Consider the following 27,993-nt stretch of genomic DNA (forward strand, 5'->3'; position numbering starts at 1 on the left):
CCCTGTTGACCAATCTCGGCTGCTTAATTTGCAGCTGCCTCATCATTTCTTCTAACTATTCACAGTAGAGGTCTGCCGTTATCGATTGCCCAGGTCTCATAAAACTATAGTGTATAACACCCGCGCTAGACCACCAAACAAACACCATTAGTTTTTGTTAGTGTATACTAGGCTTTGGGGTGTGTTTTTTAGCGCTTCATCTTTGTCCAACCATTGTGCCGAACGCTTGCGATTATCAAAAAGTATCCACTTTTCATCGCACGTGATTATCCGGTGCAAAAATGGATCCCCTTTTAGTCTTAATACCAAAGAACAGCAAGCCTCGAAGCGGTTCCATTGCTAACGCTCGCTCAACTCATGCGGAACCCACCTATCCAGCTTCTTTACTTTTCCGATTGCTTTCAGATGACTTAATATTGTTAGGATGGTAACTTCAAACCTTGCTGCTAGTCTACGCGTCGTTTCAGATGGATTTGCTTCCACTACAGATTTCAGTTGGTCGTCATCCACCTTGCTCTTAGGCCATCCGCGTGGTTCATTTTGAAGATCAAAATCTCCAGATCGGAATTTTTTGAACCATCGAATTACTGTACGTTCGTTAGCCACATCTTTGCTGAACACTTCGTTAACATTTTGGCTTTTTTGCGCTGCATTAGTTCCACAACGGAACTCATATTCGAAAATAACTCACATTTTTGTCTTATCGATGGCTTACAATATTTAACCTTCAGACGACAATACGATAGACTATTAAAGCAAAAGAGTGCATCTGAAAGCCAGATAGGGTACCTTTTTTAATGCAAAAAAAAATAAAGGACGATCGAAGTGAAATATTGAAGATATCTGATATCAAACTTGAGGCTTTAGGTAATCCGACATTTCATACTTAATGATCTAATATAAATTATTTATTACAATACTAAATTAAATCTAGTATTTAAATTCATTTCATTTAATTTGATTGGTACAATATTAAAAAAATAATCCCTGTGTTAATAATTTCTGATTATTTTTCAATGAACATTAATTAATATTATCAATTCATAAAATACACGCATTTATAATTCTCACGAAATTATTGAATAATTTAAAAAAATATAATATTAAAAAAGGGATGTAGAAAATTATGATCACACACACATATTCTATGGAAACATTATATACAAATAATAATAATAATATATATATATATCGTTGAAATAAAGACACAATGTTGATTTATTTAATGATATTATCTCGCAATTTATCGAACAAAATTAAAGACAGGTACAGCGAGATCCACTTTCCCTTCGACATTCCTATCCAATCGATGGCAGTGCTTATATATATATAATATAATATTAACATATCCCCATCTTTATATGGGGTTTTATCGATTAATTAATATCTTTTCTTTCATATTGTTTTTTTTTCTTTTTTTCTTTTTCATTTTATTTTCCTATCTCACTTCATTTCTTTCTTTTTTTTTTTTTTTTTTTTACTTTGTAATATAAAATATGAAATAATTTAAAAACAAAATAAAATATTCGCGATGATGATAATCATCATCATCATCATCATAGTCAATCATAATAATCATCAACTATTATTATTATTATTATTATTATTATTTTTCTTGGTATTCGTTGATTCGTAACGATTACGTTTCTTCTCACGAGAAACTTTAAAGCTGCCAGATATTTGAATCTGTAATTCGTGATGTTGGTTAAATGGTGGACCGTTGCCAACAAAACACCGTAATATTCTCTTTTCTCATCTTATTTAGATCCTTTTGCATCACCGTTACATAGAAAACACGTACGATGATAATTACTTTAAAAAACAAACAACCAAATGAGAATAAAAAAAATGTATCTCATTTTCCTATTCCCTAATCGTTTCAATCAATTTTACTGTACTTGCAAAATTCAAATTAAAATGACCAAAAAAAAAAAAAAAAAAAGAAAAGAAACAAAATGATTTAGAAATAGGCCGTTCATTTTTTTATTTTTATTTTTTCTCTTTTTTTTTTTTTACGAAGATATCGAACGCACACATCGATCGTGTGCTTCTTCGTAAAAAAGAAAAGTCATGTAACGTGTGTATGAACGTATATAAACGTATATTTGTATATGTTGTGTGTATTGTGTGTATATGTAAATGTATGTATATAATAAGTAAGTACGTAAATACGTTAGTCCGTTAAAAGACCGATATCGTTTCGAACGATAAGGCACGTGTAAAGAGGTGCATTATGCACCGGCAGTCTGTCTTTTTCTCGATTAGCATCCTACGATAAGAAAAAAAAAATAATAATAATACTTACTTCAAATTTTAGTTATGAAAAAGAAGTGAAGAAAGAAGTACGAACTATTCACGAATTATTATGGGGGGGGGGGGAAATAAACGATTCGATTTTTTTTTTCATTTTTCTCATTTCCCCTTTTTCGTTTTTTAACACGTTGAGCGCCACGTCGGTCATCGATGACTGACATTAGACTTTCCGTTTAGGCCACGTCAGTCACAAGTGACTGACACGTTCAACTATTTTTTCAATACAAAGTAACGTCTGTGGCCTGACAGGAATTTCTCTAAAAATTCACGTCGCGAACTTTTAACTCTTAACGTGTTAACTTTAAAATATGATAGAATTGAAAATGAATTGTCAATTGAAAATTTGAATGTTTACTTTTCGAAGGATGCTAATACGAATCGAATTGAAATATCGATAGTTGTTAATAGTCTTGCATTAAAATCAAATAAAAGAAGGACCTCCCCCCTCTCTTATTCCTCCTCCTTCTCCTTTTCGAGGTACGAACACGTAAAAGGTTATTATTATTAATAATAATAATAATATATTTCTTTCTTTTGGATTCCTCTTTTCTTTGGATTTTTTGTTTTGGTTTGTTCTTGTGAGTTTTCCTCCCATTTTTTTTGTTTTTTTTTTTTTTTTTAATAAAGGAACCAACGATGACGAAAAAGACAACGGCACGTCCATTCCAAAGGACAAGAAGATATGTGGGAGGAGGAACCTCGGCGTAGTTGGAATCCTTCGATCCTCCGAGGCAGCCTGTTCAACAAAGATCAAAAGACAAAGGTTTGCAATTGTGTGCTTGATCATAAAATAAATTGATATAAACATAAATAAATAAATAATATAAATGATATAAATGCATCATATATAAATAATTTATTTAAATATTATATCAAAATGAAATAATTCTAAATGTTTCAATTTTATATTTATCATAATTATAATTATTTATTTTAATTAGATATTAAATAATAATAATTATTATTTTGTCATATATAGAATAAGTTTGAAATTTTGTATTCAAAAAATAAAATAATAATAATACACAAAATATATATTTTTAATAATTAAAAATATTGTTCGAATAATATTATATATAACACATTATTAATTTTATATTAATAATTTTATGTAATATTATAATTTAAATTAAATTAATTGAATATTAAAATATATAATTAATTAAATTAAAATATAAAAATATTATTAATTAATAATAATTAAAATAATTTCAATTATAATATTAATATATTGTGTTTAATAATTAAGTGTTTACTAACTTAAGTTAAGGATTTAATAATTTAAATTATAATAATTATAATATTATTTAACATTATTTAACATCTCTCATAAAACACTATAATTCAATTCTAATAATAATAATTATTATTATTATTACAATAAAATCAATCAAAACAATCAAATAATTTGTCAAATAAAATATACATAAAATAAAGATAAAAAATTTATTCCACCCCTACCACTTTTGTCCCTCTTAAATAAAAAATAAAACACAAGATAGATTATAGAATACATTGCATAAAAATATTTAAAAAAAAAAAATAATAATTCTTGATGCAACCCTATCTCTTCGTCATCTTGTATGGTGTATCCTCCTACTCTCAAAATAGGACGAAAACTCGTAAACGTCAGGGTGCTCGTTGAATAGAAAATTTATGGAAACGGACTTTGATATCGTCGTGATCATGAATACGCATGCATATCGAAAGAGAAAGATAGAAATAGAAAGTTGCATTACATTATAACACACTGAGTCGTAATCTTCAGAATGGTAATACAAATAGGTGAAGAAGAAACAGTAAAGTGAATAAAAGAAGGGGGGCAGGGGGTAAAAAATTCAAGATGGGTTTAAAACTGGTAATACAAATAGGTGAAGAAGAAAAGGGGGAAAGTGAATAAAAGGAAGGGGGGTGAAAAATTCAAGATGAGTTTAAAACCATAATGCAAAACCTTGTAACTATGAAAATGAAGATAACATATTTGAAAGAGAATGTTAAAGCTTTAAATAGTAACCACCAATCACGAATGGTGTCGTAATCATCAATTTCCTATCTTTCTCTTTCTCTCTTTTCAATTTGAGAGAATATCGATCGTTGAAATATCGATCAACAAGCGAGTATCCTATGATTTCAAAGGAACGTAAAGATGAGATACAACATACGTACGTACATACGTACGTGGTGATGTGTTGCCACCAAATGCAAATAAAATAAACTTTTAACGAGCTTTATATACGTAACGATCTAAAATCAATGTAACTATGTATGTACATAAATAATACATATGTATATCATCATCATCATCATCATCATCATCATCATCATCATCATCGTGATCATGATCATCATACTTGTTTAAATCTTTTCAAACATTACTTATAACACACTTTGTATATATATAGAAAATGTAACAAACTGAACACCAATTAGTGTATTACGAAATTTCAAAATAGAACAAAAAAAAATAGAAGAAATTATTTTTTTTTTTTATACTAAATGAATTCTTTGTTTATAAATGGTTTCTATTATTTTTAAATCAATGTGGGATAGTAATGAAATTTTAATGATTACACTTACCTAGATCAGGCCTCTTGTAATTCACCTTTACCACCTGGTACACCGTGATGATGCCTAGATGCAAGCCTATTTGCCAATTCGTGCATCACGTCCCTGTATATTACGGTGTCCAAATTTTCCCCTAACATGTATAGGAGAAACCAATCACCGACCTTGCTACGTCGTACTATTGTCTCGACTGCATCCCTTCTAACCAAACGAAATCTCAACCTTAAAAGGTAGACCCTCGTTCGCGGCGAAAATATAATTACGATCTGTAAAATTATAATAATTTTACAATGTTATTTCATTTGTAATTTGATTTCACACATATTAGAATTATTTTAATTAAATAATATTGTTATTATTAGTTTTGGTTATTTTTATAATGCAACCAACATTTGTGTATTTACTTTTAAATAATTAAATATTACGTGTATCAAAGAATTTAATTTTGATTTTACACAATTATATGTTATAAATTATATTGTAAATATTTTAATTAAATAATATTATTATTATTATTGCTTTTCGTTATATGTTTATAATGCAACATTTCAACACATACATTCTTAAATAATTAAATAATGCATATATCCAAGAAAATAATTCAAAAGATAGAAACTGCATTTACACGTAGATGAATACATACGCATTGTATATCTGTATAAATAATTATCTAAAAGAGAATATTTATTTAATACTTTTCTTGAAAATGATTTCATTCGTTTATTTAAGAATGTATAAATAAATAATGTATCTATCATTTGAATAAAATGAAAAAATACTTGTTGAAACTGTAAACTATCTATGCACATGTAAAAGATACACACACACACACACGTGCAGAAGTATCACAGAATATCTGTTTTCCAATGTAAAAGGGTTAATTCGTTTGCGTGCCTTATCTCGTATGGTTATCAGCATGCCAGAAACTACGAAATTAGCAGATTCCACGAGTAAAAGCCTTACCGATATGCCCTGTTATCGGTAATATTATCGTAAAACTGTATAAACTAAATATTATATGGGAAAGAAACTATAGGAAAACAATTGGATATATTTGAATACGTGTACCAATTTAAAAATCTACACGATGTATGATGTATGTATCCCTTTAAACAAAAGTATACGAAAAGATAATAATAATTAAAATAATAATATAAATAATATAAATAATAAATATTTATATATAATTTTATTTAATTATATATATCTATTTATTTTATATATAAATAATAAATATTTATATATAATTTTAATTAATATATAAAATATAAATATATATAAATATATAATAATATAAATAATTAAAAAAAATTCCAATTAACCAAAAAAAAAAAACAAAAAAAATATTTATTATTTGTTTCTTATGTCAACAAGGAAGAGGAAGTGTAAAAATACATGCAAGTATGAAAATATTTGTGTGAACTATCATCTAACATTTAACATTTAACATTTACTTTCACTACGACAAAACTTTCTCTACTAACAATTTGAAACTTTACAATGCTATTATAATAATAATTAATAAAAAAAAAAAATACTAAAGATGATATTTTGTTTATAATACTAACCCTGTATAATACCGTTAAGAAGCTTAATATGCCGAGAAAAAGGAACCAAAACCATAGGAAGACGTAGATTTTTTCATTGACAACGTTCAATGGTAATATGCAAACGGCATCGTGTCTTTCAACTTCCCCACTGACGCCATATTTGTAGAAAGTGCATTTTGTCATTCGTGGAAATACGTAAATCATTGGATCAACACGGTCCTCTTGATCAGACTCGAGGAACCTAAGTACGTCGATGCCAAATGTGAGGAAGGCTCCATCGAAGAAACGATTCATCAAAAACATCTGACCTGTGTCAGATCAACATTTTATTTCTACGTTAGAGCTTTTTTCTCAAGTGGATGATAATATGATAATGTATTTTTTGATTTATTAAATAATTAGATAAACAAATGTAAAACGTTTCAAAAATTTTAATAATTATAATAATCAATTATTTTTTAATATTGTTTTAATTGGGTTGGCAAATAATTGATTGCAGATTATGTTAAATGGTTTTTTAAAATAAAAAGTAACTTAGTTGCCAACCCAATATTTTATATTATATTATATTAAATTATATTATTGTTATTGTTAATTAATCGATAGGAATGTGTATTGATGTTTAAAAGTACGAAATATATGATCAGAGTATCGTCTTCTTCAAAATTCACCTTCAGACTGACGAGTTGTCCTCTGTCAACATTTTTATATTCAATTTTGATTATATGACTTTCCGAACATTACGTATGTGTGCAACGGTAATAATAATCCAAATAAAGATAATTTAGGATTCTTAATTATATTTTTTTCTATTATTTTTTTATTATATTTTATATATTTTATGTTATATAATATTATATTATATTATTTTATTTTATATTATATTATATTATAATATATTAAATTATATTATATTATATTATTCTGCATTATTTTATTTTATTTTATTTTATATATTTTATGTTATATAATATTATATTATATTATTTCAAATTATATTACAATACTATAAAACAATTAACCCCCCCCCTATTATTTGGTGATTTAAAAATTAATTTAAAGTAATAATTAAAATATTTCTTTTCCTTTTTCTTTTTTTACGAGTATAATTAAATATGCTGCACCATTTGCCACAGAAAACAATTCATAATTAATGACAATTACAAAATAATGAAGTATACAATATATTTTAAGCAATTGAAATAATTCAACTTAACGTTTACAGTAGTACGAAATTAGAAATGTAATTGGTGAAATGAATGAAAACCCAACAAGTATATTATACGTCTCCTCATAAACTGTATTATTACACTCATATCATACTCATATTTGCATAACCGGGTCAAAGCAATTTTCGATAACACATTTAGAGAAACAGTCGTACAATTTAGATTACAACTTTGCAATATAAACCTTACGATGATCTATATTTATAAAACATTTTCATTTTTCTTTTTGTACATAGTAAATAGGCACTCGACAATCCTGTATAGATAATTTAGAAAGAAAGATGATTATTGCTAGTTAATTCAGAAAATTTCGAAGTCATGTAGCCAATTGTATCGTTGCCAAATTTTACTATGAATTGTTCATTCACATTTTCCTATTTCATTCTATAATCCCTTCTCTCTCATTATCATGATTTTTTTTTTTTTTAAGTGAAAACTTCTTTAGAATTGGGAGTGATTTGAAATATCATGTGTGCAGATCACACGTGTTGGAAGTAAAACCTTCTTAAAATCTTCGCTTTGAGAGAATGTGATGAATGCAGAATATCAAGTGTAGGATAATTGTAGGATTTATTTGTTTTAATATTATTATTATAATAATGTTACCACATTCAAAAATTATTTTACGTTTTATTGTCATATAATACATAATATATTACACAGTAAACAAGTTCTCAATTTGAAGAAATGAGACGAGTTGCTTATGGTAATTAAAATATGTATGGTAACTAAAAACCTCTCTGCATGCACGAAATGCACGAACGCGTTCCGACGAACTCTTTGAAATTTCCCAAATATTTTCTTTCTGCAGATTTTCACGACACTGTTCGACGTTAATTTTCGATCAAGAGACACTTAAATCACAATTCACAATATCCAATTGAGAATCATCTGAATAGAAAATAACAAATAATGTTACAAAAATGATATATTGAGATTATGCTTGTCTAGTATGAGTAGAAAGGATTAAGAAAGAAATATATTGATTGGAAGCTATTTAATGATTTACGACAATCGTTTTCAGTATTTTTAACAGTAAACGCATTATTACCCGCATTAAAGATATTATTCTGCACATTTAATAACGCCTTCTGGCGTGCACGAACACGTTCCGTTGAACTCTGGAATCTTCCTTATCGTGTTTTTCTGCTTAATTTCACACTTTTTTCTCTAGTTTGAGAATTTTTTTATATTGTTAAACCAATATATAAAAAATAAAGTCTTCTGTCCTAAGCGAAAAGCTATGATGACGGGGAAAAGAGAGAATTTAAAATGAGAAATAAAACATGTGATCGTAACTAATAGATGGAATAACAAAACATTATTTATTCATTGAAGAAAAGCTTTCCTTCCTAAGAAACTATAGTTTATTTATTAGAAATATAATGTCTATACAGAGTATTATTTCTACTTAATACTAGTATACAAGTACTTATATTATACGTTATAATATACTACGTTAGTAGAAGTTATACTAACAAGTACTAGTAGTACTACTTAGTATACTAGTACTACTAGTACTCAGTATACTAGTATTACTATACGTATTAGTATACTAGTACTACTAGTATTACTATACGTATTAGTATACTAGTACTACTAGTACTTAGTATACAAGTATTACTATACGTATTAGTATACTAGTACTACTAGTACTAAGTATACTAGAATTACTATACGTATTAGTATACTAGTACTACTAGTACTAAGTATACTAGAATTACTATACGTATTAGTATACTAGTACTACTAGTACTAAGTATACTAGTACTACTATACGTATTAGTATACTAGTACTACTAGTACTTAGTATACAAGTATTACTATACGTATTAGTATACTAGTATTACTATACGTATTAGTATACTAGTACTACTAGTACTTAGTATACTAGTATTACTATACGTATTAGTATACTAGTACTACTAGTACTTAGTATACTAGTATTACTATACGTAGTATACTAGTATACTAAGTAGCACTAGTATACGAGTTTCGCGTTTCGCGTTTCTATTCAAGTGTTCCGCGTTAAGAGTTTCATGTTAAGCGTTTCATGTTAAGGGTTTTGCGTTAAGCGTAATCATGCTTTTTTTATTATATTATTAATTATATTATTATATCATCATTATATTATATATCCTAATATTATATATATTAATCCTTCATCACTCATCATTCATCATCATCATCATTGTGAACAAGCATCGTAAAAGATCCTCGTAAACGACCCTCCTATATCATCATTAAATAGCCTCCAATCAATATATTTCTTTCTTAATCCTTTCTACTCATACTAGACAAGCATAATCTCAATAGATCATTTTTCTAACATTATTTTCTATTCAGATGATTTTCAATTGGATATTGTGAATTGTGATTCAAGTGTCTCTTGATCGAAAATTAACGTCGAACAGTGTCGTGAAAATCTGCAGAAAGAAAATATTCGGGAAATTTCAAAGAGTTCGTCGGAACGCGTTCGTGCATTTCGTGCATGCAGAGAGGTTTTTAGTTACCATACATATTTTAATTACTATAAGCAAATCGTCTCATTTCTTCAAATTGAGAACTTGCTTACTGTGTAATATATTATGTATTATATGTCAATAAAACGTAAAATAATTTTTGAATGTGGTAACAATATTATAATAATAATATTATAACAAATAAATCCTACAATTATCCTACACCTGATATTCTGCATTCATCTCATTCTCTCGAAGCGAAGATTTTAAGAAGGTTTCACTTCCAACACGTGTGACCTGAACACATGTTATTTTTTTTTTTATAATAAAAAAAGCCTACAATTATCTTACACCTGATACTCTACATTTGACTCATTCTCTCGAAGCGAAGATTTTAAGAAGGTTTCACTTCTAACACGTGTGATCTGCACACATGATATTTTTCTTTCTTTTTCTTTTTATCGATAAAGATCTCTGTTTATACTTATCCGTCTCGTTCGAGAAGGAAACATATGAAAATAATATAAATACACGTCTAAAAAGAAGCCCTGAAAATATATGGCTTTACTTATATAACCGTAGAGCATAAGAAATATCAATAGAAAAACATGCTGTCGTATAATAGTGCATAGGAAACGAAGAAAGAACAGAAAAGAAAAGAACAGAAGAAAAAAAATAAATATACGGTCTTGGCGAGTGACACAAACGGAAAGAGAGAAAGAGAGAAGAGAGAGAGAGAGAGAGAGAGAGAGAGAGAGGAAAAAAAAGAGATATGAAAGAAAATGGAAATAGAAAAAGAAAATATAGGGAAACAGAAGTGAACAAGGGGGTGGAGGGCGGCTTATGAAAGAAATCTAAGAGGAATATCTTTAAAAAGAGATAACATACGGAATAGTATAGTTAGCATATATATGACGTGTATCTAAGAAAATGAGATGATTTTGAATAATAGAAATAAAAAAACATAGAATAAAAATAATAATTAGATGTGAAGTAATAATTAAATGATTAGATATTTAATTTATTAATTTATTCTTTTTATTATAGAAATTAAATCAAAATTGAAAAATATTGATAAACCATACGTGTTATTATGGTTAAATCATCGTACAATATTTTCTATAATATTTCACAATAAAAAAAAAATAGAATGAAACCATTCGAATAATAAAAATTAATTACCATGAATAAATTAATTTATTCTTTTTATCCTAACAATTAAATCAATTAAAAAATATTGATAAACCGTATGTGTTATTATGGTTAAATCATGGTATAACATTTTCTATAATATTTAACAATGAAAAAAAAAAAAAAATTGTACTCGTTACACAATGAAATTTTTCGAGTGAGAGGGAGGAAAAAAAGAAGACAAGATAGTAAATAAAAAATTGCAAGCTTGAAATATGTGCAGACAGTTTTTGAAATTTGGATTTTTTACATCCCAGTGAACAAGTTCGTTCGTTCTCAGTAGAATCATTCGTAGGTCCCTTACCCTCTTTTTACCACGAAAGTGTAATACTTTTGTCCGGAAGAACTTGAAAAAGAAGTTTCATCTTTATCTTTCTCCTCGTCTCGTCTCGTCTCGTTTCATTTTTTTTTTTTTTTCGTGAAAATAGGTCAGCTAGGTTTTACCGATATCCCTACGCGACATTACTATTATAGTTATAGAAAGAAGTAGAAAAAAAAGAACAAATATAAAGAAGCCTATTTGAAGTAACATTTGCCAAACTAGTCGCGTACAAATTTTTAAAGTAAGTATTAAACATAATCAATATTTATTATATAAAATATAAAATATAATATATAATATAATAATATAATATATAAAATATATATATATATATATATATAAAATATAATCAATGTTTATTAATGTATAATTTAATTATATAATTAAAAATAAATATAATATTATAAATTTATAATTAAATTATAATATTAAAATAATAATAATATTATTAATATTATTAATAAATTAAATATAAAATCTATTATAATTAAATTTATTAATAATACTAATCAATTAATTATATTTATTGCAAATCCTAACTTTGTTCACAAATTAATTTCTACGTTTAATTATATAATATTTAAACAAATGTAAAAAAAAAAATTCGTCATGTTCATTCTGTCTTTCGTATCGTTTAATATATTTGTTCGAAAAAAGAAGAGAAAAAAGAATGAATTTAATGGGAAACAGGAAAGAGGAAGTAAAGAATAAAAAAACGATTATACTATTACTACTCACCAATGACGTTCAGCAGAGCGAGAACTTCGCATAGGTAGTACCTGTATGCCCACCAATTGTGATAACGTAGATTCTCCCATAGGTAGTCTAACAACATTTTCTTCTTTTGTTTCTTCTCAACCTCCGAGCACAAACCTATGTCGAGATCCATCATGAGAGCGTGAATTTTACCGCCCTCCCAACCCTTCCACAACCATCTTGGTGTGTAAAATAGAATTGCCTGAGAATCAAATAATTATAATTATAATCAATTTTTATTAGGATAACTTATGTTTCTTATACTATATTAATCACAAAATAATATATATATATATATATTATTAGATAAGGGTAACTCATGTGTTTCATATACTATATATTAATTAAATATATATATATATATATGTTATTAGATAAGGGTAACTTATATTTAATATACTAAATTTAAATTGTAAATTTAAATATGTAAAATATAATTACCAAGAAATCAAATTATTTTTATATTAAAATTTTCTAAGGATAACTTATGTGTGTATTTCCTATATTATTATTTTATCCTACATTATTCCTATATATATATATATATATATATATTAATTAAAAATATATATATATATATTATTATATAAGGGTAACCAAATGTGTTTCCTATACTATATTAATTAAAAATGTATGTGCGTATATATTGTTATACAAAGGTAACCAATGTGTTTCCTATACTAATTAATTAAAAATACATAACTTATTATTATATAAGGGTAACTTATATGTTTCCTATACTATATTAATTAAAATATATATATATATATATATATATATATTTTTAAATAAGGGTAACTTATATTTAATATAATAAACTTAAATTGTAAATGTAATTATGTACAATTAAATTTCCTAAGAATTTTATATATTTATATTTATATATATATATATATATAACAAATTCAAAATTATATACATAACAAAATATATATATATATAGGATAAAAAATTTTTAAAAGGAAAAAAATAATAAAAATAATTCCTACCTATTATTTAACTTCCATCATAATAAAAATTATTCTAAATAATTTAAAATAAATCTTAACACAATTTCAATCATTTATCTATCCCCATCCAAATATTAACCCATCCAACCCATCCAAATATTACCCTAAAAAGTTTGACCAACGAAAATATATTTATTTGGTATCGTTGGAAAGTTGCAATACCAATTTTGTTTCTTCTTCTTCTTCTTTTTCTGCAATTCATTGAATTTCGTTGTTCGAATAAAGAATGATTGGAACTCTTGTAAAGAAAAAGAAAAAAAAATGCAGTCCGATACATCTATCGGATCAAAAACGTTGGATGTAAATTCTGATGATGGGTTGACCCATTGGTAAGTAGAGTATCAAAGTTTTTTGGCATATTGCCAGGCCTAGCATTTCCCACCACCTTTTAATACTCGATCTTAAGTATTAAAACTTACAAGACCAGTACCAAATACCAGCACCAAGCACCACCAAATATTGCCCCACATTAATTAATCTTTATAATTGATCTTCAAACTATTTTTATCTACAAAAAGAAAAAGAAAGAGAGAGAGAGGGGAGATGATGGGGGAGTAGTGGAAAGGGGAGATATGTACGATCATGATTTATAAGAGTAGAAAGATAACGAGCTTTACGTTCGAGGCGATGAATTCTTCCTACCAGTTGCCATACAACTCGCGTTACAATTTCTTTTTTTTTTTAATATTTTTTATAAGAATATTAATGTGTTCACTTAAATGAAAAAAAGAAAGAAAAATATTAAACAAATAAATACTAAGAAATCAACGTAACTTTAATACAACCCAAACGATTGGATATTTTATTACGAACGTTTGTAATAAAAAAAAAAAAATAAAAAGAATGCGATTGCGTGATTGAAAAATCCCATATATTTGTTTTGTATTTTCTATTTTCTTTTATGTTATAGGAAAATTGCTACCAGCATGTGTTAGCCAACGCAAATAATTCAAATTCGTGGGACGTGATATTCCATGAAGAAAGAAAAAATACAACAACAAAGGAAAAAAATGGGTTACCTTTATTTTCCTATCCTTTCGAGTAGTTATAAAGGGTAAAAAAAGAAGACAATAAATTGAAGGGATGAAGAAAATGTTTTCTCGTGGTATTATATTACATTTGAAAGGGTTTACTATAATAAAATCCAAAAGGTTTAATCGTTTTACGATACGAGACGTTAATTCATACTATGATTACCACCCACTTTCTTACTCCTACTTCTTCCAACCCACATTCCGAATCGAATAAATAATTCCAGTATGCGATTATGCAAAAAAGAGAGAGGATTTGAGGGTGCAGGAGAGGAAGAAGAAGAAGAAGAAGAAGAAAAAGCAGAAGAAGAAGAGGAATATCATCACACAACCCACCACAATCACCACCACCATCACCACCACCACCGGTGCAACACTTCTCTTCTTCTAAACCATAAGAGAAAATTACTTGTTATAAATATAGACGTATTGTTTGCTTACGTAGATTGCGAGAATGGGTACGCTTCCTTCGCTTTTAGCATAATTGCATTCTGCTCTTTGTTATAAGTATGTAGGAGATCGGTTTGTTGCTATCTCTCTCTTTCTCTCTTTCTGGCTATTGATGGATGCTCGAAATAAAACACGCGGCCATGCGATAAAAGAATGAAACATTTCTAGACTCGAACAGATTGAATAAGAAGAAGAAGAAGAAGGAGAAGGGTGAAAGGAACAAAAAAAAGGGTTGAACAAGAAAGAAGAAAAAGGAGAATAAGAAAAAGAAGAAGAAAGAACAAGAAGAAAATGGTTAGCCTCCCAAACAAGATGATAGTTTATGCGAGAAAGAATAATTCGGCTAAAGACAATAGAAAATGTTCGTTTGGGTTTTTAAAATACAATGAACAACATTTATAGAAAATAAAAATAAACAAACGTACTATTCGATTTCACGAAATTCCATGAAATTCCACGAAATTTCACGAATTCAATTTTATGCATATTTTTTATGGTATACTTATCGTTAAAAAAACATTCCCGTTTTGTTTTTACGATAAAAAGATAACAAATGATAAAAATAAAACAAAAATACAAATAAATTTAATTTAATAAAAATATATATACATATATTTATATTTATTATTAAATAAAATAAAATTAAAATAATATTATATAAAATATTATATAATAATATATAATTTATATAATTAAAATATAATATAAATTATTAATAAAATATATATATACATATATTATTATAATATATTATATATATTATTAATAATTTATTTTATTAATAAATAAAAAAAAATATAAATAAAGTCTTAAAATAAAATATAAATCTTTTCTTCTTATTTTCTTTATTTTTTTACAAGCATAAATTTTGTAAAATACTTTTCTGTCTCTCATTTACCAAGAATAATACCACTATCCCCATTACCATTACCACAACTTCATTTTATTGGAATAATTTTTTTGTTTTCTTATAATATCTTACAAAGAAATTCTACGTAAAAGAGGAATAAAAACAAATCCTAATGTGATCAATTAGGATCACAAAGAAGAAAGCATTGAATTTTGACCTCGGCCTTGATACTGATTACAGGACGTCAGGAATTAACGACTATCATCAAGATTACAGATACGTGAAACACCGAAAAATATACGACTCATGGGATTCGACATCATCGTTGCCACAAGCCAACGTCCGCGAGAGTACAGAAGAGAAAAAGGGGAAAATCCCTGGTTCAAAATAGATCTCTCTCTTTACAGTTTATCTCTCTCTCTCTCACTCTCCCTCTCTTTCATTTTCTCTCTCTTTCTTTCTTATACAGACTACTACTTCAGTATCCAACATCATAGTCTTTCCACTTCCCTCTTCACTCTCACTTTCTCTCTCTCTCTCTCGCTCTCTCTCTCTCTCTCTGTTTTTAACACAACCATACACACGTTCTCCTTCAATCGGCTATAAGAAAACGTACAACACACGTAACATGTGTTCAAAGTGTATGAGAAAGAGAGATAAAGAGAATATACGAATAAGAATAAGAAAAAGATGACGAACCGTAGCCAAAGCATTCTGTATCTGTATGTGTGTCACGTGTGCCTTGAGTAAAATTAGCTAAACAAGGGGATAAAGACTACGGATCTTTGTTAAAGAAGAAGAAGAAGAAGAAGAAGTAAAAGGGACAAGATAAGATGTTTAAAAAAAAAAAAAAAAATTGTTATAAAGTAAGTTTTTACTTTAGTTCTAGAATTTATCATTCACTTTTAAACACCCAAGTGTTTTACATTAAAACTTCAAATATATATATATATATTGTTCTAAGAAAGTGGGAATCATTTTATGGTTGGACTACTTTAGGATTCTTCTTTGATTTTTGTCTATTTTTGTTGAAATATATTATTCCAAAGAAGTTAGGAGAATTATACTGATTTTATGATTGACTATAACTGATTCGTTTGATTTCTGTATTTATTTAAATGAATCGTATATTTTTTTTCACCCCTTCAGCTATAAAAATTGTTTTGATTTATAATCGTTAAAGTAATAATATTGTTTTTATTTGAAATGTTAACTAACAGAGTTTGCATCATTAGTTGGGAATCATTTTATAGTTGGAATTATTTTAAATTCTTCTTTGATTTTTGTCTATTTTTGTTGAAATATATTATACCAAAGAAGATAGGAGAATTATACTGATTTTATGATTGATTATAACACATTTCTATATTTATTTAAATGAATCGTATTTTTTTTCTTTTTATTTGAAGTATCATCCCTTAAGCTATAAAAATTATTTTGATTTAATCGTTCAAGTAATAATATTGTTTTTATTAGAAATGTTAACTAACAAAGTTTGCATCATTAATTGGGAATTATTTTATAGTTGAACAACTTTAGGATTCTTCTTTGATTTTTGTCTATTTTTGTTAAAATATATTATTCCAAAGAAAATAGGAGAATTATACTGATTTTATGATTGACTATAACACATTTCTATATTTATTTAAATGAATCGTATCTTTTTTCATCCCTTCAGCTATAAAAATTGTTTTGATTTAATCGTTAAAGTAATCATTGTTTTTATTAGAAATGTTAACTAACAAAGTTTGCATTATCATCATCATCATCATCATCATTATCATTATCATCATCAATGGTTAGATCTCTTTAAAACTAAAACTTCGATTACCCAAGCGATACCCACTACCACCATCACCACCCTTATATCGATTTAAGTTTATACTCGCATCATCGTCCTCACTTGGATGAGAAGAAAAGAGAATGAGAGAATGAGAGAGAGAGATAGAGAGAGAGAGAGAGAGAGAGAGAGAGAGAGAGAGAAGAGTACGTGCACTCTTATGCTGGTTATTTATTTATAGATTATATGATAAAAGTTCCATGTTAACGCTTGCGAAAACAACGTCATATCGATTTCGATCAAACCAACGAACGAAAGATGATACGACCTACTTTATTTATCTTTTATCTAACTATGAGAAGATAAAAGAACAAAATGAAACGAATTGTTATTGAAATGAAATTTCAATAACATAGTTGAACAAAAAAGAATGATGAAAGAAAGGTTAAACATGTGTCTTTCTTACTTGAAGTAGAAGAAAGAAGATAACCCATTGATAATACTTGTGCTGTTTGACCAATGGATGAGGAGTATGTCCATGTATCCCTTCACCTTTACTGTTAGCAACCCCCGGATAAGGTACAGCTTGTCCAATGCTCAAGTTGAAGGCATGTACCATACTGTAAGTCGTGTGAAGCCAACAGAAGGTCTCGAGCACGACCTTGTCAACGGAACCGGAAGCCTCGCAGTGTATTGGCGATCCGGAAATGCTTTTACATGCTAATGTAACACAACCACCTAACAATAATGCAACGGTTGTACGATAATGCAATCGAAATACCAAATTATCTTCGGAAATCCTTTGTATCTTGAACAATGATCTCAACGATCCAAATACGTCGACCATTTTCATCATCAATGGCATCTTCGATTCAGGTTTTTTTTTTTTTTGTTAGATGTATGATACGATTCGCGAATATTTTTTTGTTTTTTTTTTTAATAATTTTTAAACCTGAATTTAATAATTTCAATTTCACCCACGGTTTTATTGGTTTCTTCAATTTGCAATTGAGAAGTTGCTGCTGCTTGTTCTTGTATTCTTTGGTATTTTCTGAGAAAAATGGGTATATTTTATTTTTTATTTAACATTGATTCTTGATTTAATTGTAATTATTAATGTTGTTAAATATAATCTCTCTCTCTCTGGGTTTTTTATTATTTTTTTTTTTATTTATAATTCACTATTCATTATGGCGTATTCATCTAAAACTGACCATCCGTGTCTCCTCCCTCTTCTTCTCGTTCTACGTGTTTTTTTCCAAGATCTTTTATGCATTTTTTTGTTGTCTTGTTTTTTTCTTCTTATTATCAATGCAATTATCTGAATCCTTGATTTCACCAAGTTTATCTTACTTTTCAATTTATTTCACAATGTTTTCCTATCTCGGAGAAAACAACAAATGTTCACGTCATCGAATTATATTATATTACCTATTAAGAATTTGTGCAATTAATAACAGAAAATAGATTTAAAATGATATAAGATGAAATAACGTAGAAAGTAATGAAAAATACGAGTTGGACAAATGCACGAAAACTAAGACAAGTAAGAAGGAGGAGACGCGGACACGTGGAACAGACTAGCGAACCTTCACAAGACGACTGGCCCGAACTTGAGGGGTATCCCTTGGCCTCGTTGTTTAACACATAACTTATATTATTATCTTTCAAGTATCAAATCCTGTCACGTTACAAATCCAACGAGTAAATGTAATTTGTCAATCGTCTATTCCACTTATAATTATTATTAATAAAAAAAACATAAAAACATTCGTTCTTATTAACCAATACAATTTAAATTGTTCAGATGTTTTAAAAGAAGATCATCATCTTCATTTATCGTACTTATTTTCGTTAAAATGTATATTGAAACTAACATGGGTGTAATAACAATCTCCTACCCTTTATTATATATATATTAACATATATAATAATTATTACTCTTATTTAGTAGGTATTACTACTAAATAAAATAAATAGTATTATTAGTAATACTATATTTATTAGTATATTATATATATTATTATATATATAATTATAATATAATATATTTAATATAATAATATATTATTATATAATTATATAATAATTATTACTTATTTAGTAGGTATTAATACTAAATAAAATAAATAGTATTATTAGTAGTACTATTTATTAATATATTATATAATATAATATATATAATAATAATATTATTATATATAATATATATATATATATTAATATTAATATATATAATTATAATATAATATAATTAATATAATAATATAATATAAATATAATATATAATTATTGATATATATAATTATTACCCTTTATTATTATATAATTACCAACCCCCATAACTGTACTACATCCCCTCTATCCTATTTAAAATTTGATTTAACTGATTTCATAGTTAAATTCTAATCTCTATTCGATATGGTATTTTACTTTAGGTTTTATTAAAATATTCTTAATGACACGTGAAAATGTTAAATTAGTTAGATTGAACATTTTAGTGAGAAACGTGCTTGCATGGTTGCACGCTTGATTTTCTTTAAGAGAGAGAGAGAGAGAGAGAGAGAGAGAGAGAAAGGAGAGAATTGGCCTTCAGCCAGGCATACCTGTTGTATCGTGAAAAGAATAAAATGAACGAACCTGGGAATTGAAAGAAAAAAAAAAAAAAAAAGAATAAAAAAGAAGAAGAAGAAAAAGAGAAAAGAGAGATTATTGCAAGAAATAAGAAGAAAAAAAAAAAGTAGGACGAGTTCTTTCGTGACAAAATATTTGGGTCATTGTCGAGTTTTTCATGCGACATGTATTATCCTCATTAAAAATAAATTTACATTAACGATTAAAAATAATGAAAAATAATTACTTCATATTATTGAAATATTAATTGATATTTTCATACTAGTTGGTCCTAACAATTTGTTTCCTTCTTTTTTTGATAATAAGTTGATTACAATATTGTAATATTTTTTTATGTTATTTTTACTAAAAAAAAAAAAAATATCGATTCTATTTTATTTTAACTTTTACTATACTTTCAATTATTTCAAATAAAAAATATTGTGCCCATAGAATGAATAATGTCCATAAAAAAAAGAAGAAACTTTTTGAAACATTTTTGAATAACAAAACTTCAAACTTTTTGAAACAACCTAATATTAATATATATATATATATAGACAGAAAATCAAAATGAAAGAATTGATGAAATAAAATTTAAATTTTGAATTAAAAGAAGAAGAAAAGAAGAAGAAGAAGAAGGAGAAATGAAAAAATAAAAAAAAAGGGATAGCAAGAATATCGTTTGATTAAGTACGTCAAGGCAATGGAACTACTTTACACTGAAGGATTTAAGAAGGGGTTAATATGCTTAGGGTTTCTTTCTTGGCAATGAACTAGATATAAGCCTCAGTAAGCATAGGGTAAGATGTTTTTAAACATAATCACTACTTTCTTAAGAAAAAACGATCCCCTTATATATTATAATATATTTATGAGCCGTTCAGTACACACATCGATTAACTCCACTTTTTGAAAAATCTTAAATTTAAGTGTCAAAGTACTTGTTATAGTTATAACTTTTTTCTATTTATAATAACTTTCCTGAATAATAAACATTAACACCATTAAACGGCAAAATTTTTTTGCCCATTGAATAATAAGTAATACAACAATATACATTATTTCATGGCATTTCTCAACTTTTTGTTTTATGGAGTTAATCGATGTGTGCACTGAACGGCTCATATATATATACATATGTATAACAAACTAAAAACAAGTGACTCTGAACATATTCGTGACTCATACGAAATTTAGTTGATAAGATTTCAAAATTCCAATTATTTTACTTAATAATAATTATTTTGTTCGTTTAATCATGTTAATGACTGTTTGTAATATGTTTAATTACACGTATTATATAATTCGAAAGTAATGAGGGCAATTTATTATTCCATTTAATACGATAAGTATAGTATTTTTAAATATGTTTGTTCAAAATATCAAATTTTGTTGTTTTAGTTAATATTAGAAATAAAAAAAGTAAAAGATTTTTATTAATAATGTGTTAATATTGTTAATATTATTATATTATATAATATTTATTAATATATAAATAAATATAATACTTAATAATAATAATATATAATAATATAATAATTAATAAATATTATATATATATTATATTTAATATAATATTTTAATGATATATCTAATATATCATTAAAATATAATATCATTATATTATATTTATATTATATTATTTAATATAATAAGTTTAAACTTATTATATATGTAATGTGATTATAGTTTAATTGGATATCATTTTGCAATTCAATAATAAAAATATAATACATTATCCAAATATATGTATGTGCATAATTATACAACCACCACTATATATATCATACATTCATACTTTTTTGTACAAACGAACCCATTAAAAAATATTTGCCATCATAGTTTCTAAATAAAAAAATAAAAACTAATCTTCAAATGTTTCTTTGTTCATTTTGATTGTATTCTAACTAATTAGTGTTCGAACTAACTCATCATCATTTGCTTTTCCTTGCCATTGGCACGTAGCAAAGACACGAGGTTAAATTAGAAAGCGTATCGATCGTTTAAACGAGAAGAGAGGGCTAGTTACTATATAAGTATTATCTCGTTAACCCTCTCTATCATCATATAATAGTTCATAAAAAAAAAAAACAATATTAACAAACCCTAGAAGAAATCATAAGAAATAAAAACTAAACAAAAAGAAATGAAGACACTATGGAAGAATAAAAAGAACAAAAAATATATATTAAAAATCATTTATAATAAATTAAATATTTAATTAAAATTATTTATATTAAGTTAAATTTTTATAGTTATTCATATTTATTAATTTATATAATTATATTATTCAATTTATTATATTTTGAAATTTTATATAATTAAATATTTAATTAAAATAATTTATATATAAAATTAAATATTCAATTAAAATCATTAATATTATTTTATATTATACTAAGATATTATATTTAAAAAAAGTAATATTATATTAAAATCATTTATATTACGTAAACAATTTAAACAACAACAAGAACAAAATTTAATTAACCCTGACAAGAACCTAATTCTTTTTTCATCTTTTATTTTTCATAATTAATCAACAAGAATGAAAATGATTTATTTTTTTACCTGTAGGAAGAGCATGAAGCAGACCCACTGATAATACCTGTATTCCTTCCTCTCGGATTCTGGATACAATTTGGAATTATCAACACCTGGAAATGGTACTTCAGAACCTTCTCTTTTCCTATAGGCTGCTGTTATCGTATAAGTACTGTGTATCCAACAATATGTGTTTAACACATCTTCAGGTATGTCTTTACTGTGTATACAATCGATTGGATTACCAACGTATTGTCTTGTTGTTACTATCAAACTAAATGATATCAACAGTATCACTGTTAAACTATAATGTAATCTAAATACCGCGGTATCGATGTGTATGTGTGAGATCTTGATCAGACTCTTCAAACCACGAAATATGTCCAGCATCTTGAAACTTATTAACTTTTACAACCCCCACAAACAAACAAAAATAATTTTATGGATTGGGTTGGGGTTGGGTCTGAATTTTTTTTTTTATTCAACTACATTTTTTTTCCTCACTTTCCTTTTTTTTTTTTATTTCGTTTTTTTTCTTCTTCCTTTTAGAATTCACAATATCGTTCGATTGCATTGGCAAGTGTTTTCAAGGTTTTGTTTATTTTTTGTTTTTTTTTTTTTTTTTTTTTTTACAATGTCTTTGATTTTTTGATTATAATTCAAGTATCGTTCGTTTTATTTATATCGAATTATATATTAAAAATTATTAACGATCACTTGTTTTAATCTTTAATCAAATTATCAGTGTAGGATCCTTCTTTCATTGAACTTAAGTGGATCCTTAACTGATATGAAACTTTTCCAATATCTCATATTCTTCTAGGAAAAATGAACAATTGTTCAATTAAAATGAAAAAAGAAGAATCCTTTTAAATATCCAAGTATGACATTTTGAGTTTGTTTCTTCGTTCGTTGAGATCTTTCTTTGCCAAATGTACAATTCTATTAACATCGTACATCCTTCAAGAGATGTCAATGTACTTTCTCATTTTTTCACGAAAATCTTCAATGAAATAAAATAATATAAAATTCACAAGAAAATGTGATGGTTATGTTGACAATTCACGTTCAAACTAATGACAAAAATGTAATCAAATTTTTGAGATACTTTGATAATTTCTCAACTTTGATTTTAACCAATGTAAATCTTCATCGTCATCTTCATCTTCTTCTTCTTCCTCTTCTTCTTCTTCTTCTTCTTCTTCTTCTGTTTCTGTTACTTTCTGTTTCAACACTGTTCCGTTGGAAAATAATAATAACAATGTTTTCTAATTTGTTTTTTTTTAACAAAAATTTAATAAAAATAAATTTTTTCTAATCAACAAAATAAACTCTCTTCTTCTCAAATCAAACGATCATCAAAGTACAATTCATTGTCTCATTGAAGATTATAAAAAAAAAACGTTATTAATGTTATTAGATCATCAAGTTAATTTAATTAAGTAATAAATAAATGATTGTTTAAAAAAATGGACTAATTATAAAAGAATAGAATCGTGTTAGATGACATTAAAGATGTTTTACCTATTGAATTTACTATTTAACCGAATTGACGACGATGAACTGAACTGAAACCGATAATAAAAGAATGACCGAGTGAGTGAGAAATTAGATAGGAAAATATATATGAGTAACAAAGAAAGAGAGAGAGAGAGAGAGAGAGAGAAGGAAACATGCGAATAGTAGTAGGAGTATCGTAATTTCGTTCTACGAACGTTCCATTCTATTTTAGCGTTTACGCGCTGCGTAAGACTGCACTTTGCTATAACAGAACAGAAGGATATTGCTATGTAAAACGGTCGACAAACGTTTTCAAAATTAGTTAGGACAAATTAGAGAAATAAAATTAGAACAAAACTTTCACTTTCTCATTTTCTTACTTTACCTTACTTTACTTTACTTTCATTATATTTAATAAATCTAATATTTATATATCTAATATAATATAGTATATCTAATAAATCTAATATTTTATAAAATAAGAAATATATATAGAGATATTATATGTAAATTAAAAAATTAAAAGAAAAAATTAAAAATTAAAAATGATATATATATATAAGATATATAATAATATTAATTTTTTAAATATTAATTTTTAATTTATTTTATATATATATAAATTTATAATATAATATATTAATATTTTTTTATGTTTAATATTATTTTAATTATTTAATTTAATATATATATATATATATATATATATATATATATATTAATAATTTAATATTATTAAATAATAATTAATATAATTTCTATTATTATATTATTAACATTAATATAATAAATATAATATAAATTTAGAATATATACAATAATTTAAATTTATAATATAAATTTATAATAAAATATATTATATTCTATATATATATATATATAGAATAAAAGAATATAATAAAAAATAAGAAATATTTATTATTTCATGTTAAGTATATTTTTCTTATTTAACATCTCAAAATGAATTGTCCTTTATTAATCCTATTATTATTTTCATTTCTCACAATTATTTTCACAAATCATACGATATATAAAATACCGTGACTTAACGTTTTGTTTCCACGTGTTAAATAAATATATATATATGTGTGTAAGACACAAAGATAATCATATACATGCATGTTAGAGAGTATCTTTTAATATATCTGGCAATTCTCGTTGACGTACGGACGGAAACCTGTCATTAAATGTTAAGAAATGAAAATAAGAGAAAAAATAATAAAATAAAAATAAAAATAAAAATAAAAAAATAAAGAAAGAGGATAAAGATTGATAGACGTAGCATTTATTTCGTAACAAGAGGGATAAAGAATAAGAAGAAGAAAACGAAACCCATAACGTTGGTTTATCGTTTCTTTTCTTTAGGTTTGCTTTCACGATGAAAGAAGATACGCGGAAAGGGAAGAGTAGAGCTTCTGAAGTAAAGTATCAATAAGCATTGCACCAATCTCAGTTTCCGTTTTTAAACCGTAGAAGAATATTATTCTCCTATATCCATTTTGTTTTCAATTAAATTCAAAATTAACTAAATAAAACTATTATAACAAAATCACCGATCCATTATCTAGTTATATAATTATTTAATATAAATTATTATATATTATATTTTATATGTATAAAATAATATATATATATATATATTTTCTATATTTTATAAATATATTAAATATATATATATTTTATATATTATATAATATTAATTGTAGTATATATTATATAGTATTTTAATTGTGTAATAAAAGTTGTTTAATAAAAGTTATATATTATATAATATTAAAATATATATATATATGTAAATATATAATATAATATTTATTAATAATTATATTAATATATATTGATTAATAATTACATATATAATATTAATGGTAAACTCTGAACCTTTTTATTTTCTTACAATTATTACAAACATAATCTCACCGATTTGTATTAATTTTAATGAATTTTTAATTTTTTTAAATAAAATTTTATTATAATTTTTATTTATTTTATATTTTATATTTAATTTATATTATTAAAATATTAAATTGTTTTCAAAATAATTACTGAAGTTAAACTGAACCAACGATGGGTACAACGTTTAAATTGTAATTTGTATTTGTTGAAATTTGATATAATAACATTTGTATTGATTCGAAAAGAAATAAAATGAAAAAAAAAAAAAGACAAAAAAAAAAGAATCAATAAAATTGCAAGTATTGAATTTCTTTATCCAATACTATTTTAATCAAAAATTAAATGAACAAATAAAATCAAAAAGAAGGAGGGAAAAATATTGTAAGAAATTGTCAAGAAAAAGATACACGAAGATTAAGTTTTGTTTGGAGACCAATGAATAGATTGATGATCGTTTTCTACGAGAAGAAGAGAAGAGAAGAGAAAATAAAAAAAAAACAAGAAATAAAAACAACAACAACAACAACAAACGAGGAATGACTACCGTGAGAGAATGAAGAAGAGTTAGAAAGATCACGTTGTAGAACGTGAATACCGCGAAGCACGTGGTGCTGGTGATGATGGTGATGATAATGGTGATGGTTCGTCGTCGTCTCCTCCGTCGCACACATTCATACCCAGATTCTTCAAATTGAATTTAAACAGCTGACGTATTTTCGATGTACAACGTTAACAACAAAACTATTTGACGAGTTAACAAAAAATACAACAAATTTATCCATTACAAAAGAAACTTTCATTTTTATTTTTTCTTTTCTTCTAATATTTTTTGTGTATTTTTTAATTACACGTAAGAAATAATAATTCCAAATATATATTATTGATAATAAAATAAAAAGAAATTATAGGATCCGTACAACACAAAGACAATTTGTTTGTTTGTTTGTTTGTTTTTTTTTTTTTAAATACACTCTCTACGATTTTTCCTAATAAACAAAAAAATAATGACAAAAAAATATATTATTGATAATAAAATAATAAAAATAAAAGTTAATAAAAAAAAAATTACGATCCGTACAACACAAAGACAATTTGTATTTTAATTTTTTTTTTTAAATGTACACTCTTTACGATTTTTCCTAATAAACAAAAAAAATAATGACAAAAAATATATTATTGATAAGAAAATAATAGAAATAATAATTATAAAATAAAAAAATTGGAAACCGTACAACACGAAGACAATAATACGGTTGTGTGAATATATATTTTGTTGTTTTTAACGTTTCAAATCACGCATACACGTTGATAACTTAGATAAAAAGAAAATTGTATTATCGTAATAAAAGAATAAACTGAAAAAAGAATGGAATAAAAGTCTAAGGAAACTTAATGTGAGCTTCCACACGCCACGCTTGTCTACGTTAGACTCGAGAAAACGAGCAGATCAGATGAGAACAGACCAGACCAGGCCAGGCCAGGCCAGGGCACGGCACGTTCGGCACGGCACCTCCCGTAGGAGCCGAACGAGGAGTCACCGTGCTCCAGGAATAGAAACACCCGAACCCGAACCATCATCCTCTCTTCTTCTTCTTCTTCTTCTTCTTCTTCATCTTCATCTTCTCCTTCTTCTTCTTCTTCTGATTTCTGATTTCTGATCGTGTGTATAAGCAAGTAAGCGCAACGTTCAAACGCACGCACGCACCCACGAGAACAAACTCATGAACAAACTCGTCATCCTCGAGAACTTTAAACTCTAATTTTTACTTTTTGATTATCTTCATTCATTGGACCATTTTTTTTTACTTAATCTTTCATCTTTTTTTATAAAAAAAAAAGATTTTAATTTCTTTCTTTTGTTTATGTTCTTTTAATGCACTTTGATCAAACTTTATTAGGGTGAATTAAAAGTTAATATGCAGTGTTTT

General features: G+C 25.9%; 1 protein-coding gene across 4 annotated transcripts; it reads right to left on the reverse strand.

The window, feature by feature from the left end:
* Nucleotides 1-1,141: 1,141 nt before the first annotated feature.
* shakB (Innexin family member shaking B) lies at nt 1,142-27,811 on the reverse strand. 4 transcript variants are annotated; one of them, XM_089179831.1, is made up of 6 exons: nt 26,610-27,811; nt 22,697-23,903; nt 12,371-12,590; nt 6,447-6,736; nt 4,891-5,144; nt 1,142-3,049 (listed from the first exon to the last, which is right to left on the reverse strand). In XM_089179831.1, the coding sequence occupies exons 2-5, from the start codon at nt 23,057-23,059 to the stop codon at nt 4,896-4,898; spliced, it is 1,122 nt and encodes a 373-aa protein (XP_089035957.1). In that variant the 5' UTR covers nt 23,060-23,903; nt 26,610-27,811; the 3' UTR covers nt 1,142-3,049; nt 4,891-4,895. The 4 variants fall into 4 exon arrangements, with proteins under 4 accessions (XP_089035957.1, XP_089035956.1, XP_015181464.1 ...); XM_089179830.1 differs by lacking the exons at nt 22,697-23,903; nt 26,610-27,811 and adding exons at nt 17,976-18,560; nt 18,724-19,375; XM_015325978.2 differs by lacking the exon at nt 26,610-27,811 and having other exon boundaries at nt 22,697-24,010.
* Between the last annotated feature and the right edge of the window lie 182 nt (nt 27,812-27,993).

This window comes from Polistes dominula, unplaced genomic scaffold (assembly GCF_049000335.1).
Source record: "Polistes dominula isolate Pdom_NZ unplaced genomic scaffold, Pdom_raw_medaka contig_49, whole genome shotgun sequence".
Classification (NCBI taxonomy): domain Eukaryota; kingdom Metazoa; phylum Arthropoda; class Insecta; order Hymenoptera; family Vespidae; genus Polistes; species Polistes dominula.

What these genes read in the sequence shown, in the direction of transcription:
- shakB (XM_089179830.1), bottom strand. Translation starts at nt 18,374, where the DNA reads ATGCCATTGATGATGAAAATGGTCGACGTATTTGGATCGTTGAGATCA. An exon ending in TCTTCTTTCTTCTACTTCAA is followed by an intron (nt 12,591 to 17,975) that starts GTAAGAAAGACA and finishes TTTGATTCTCAG; the next exon opens with GCAATTCTATTTTACACACC. An exon ending in CGCTCTGCTGAACGTCATTG is followed by an intron (nt 6,737 to 12,370) that starts GTGAGTAGTAAT and finishes GATCTGACACAG; the next exon opens with GTCAGATGTTTTTGATGAAT.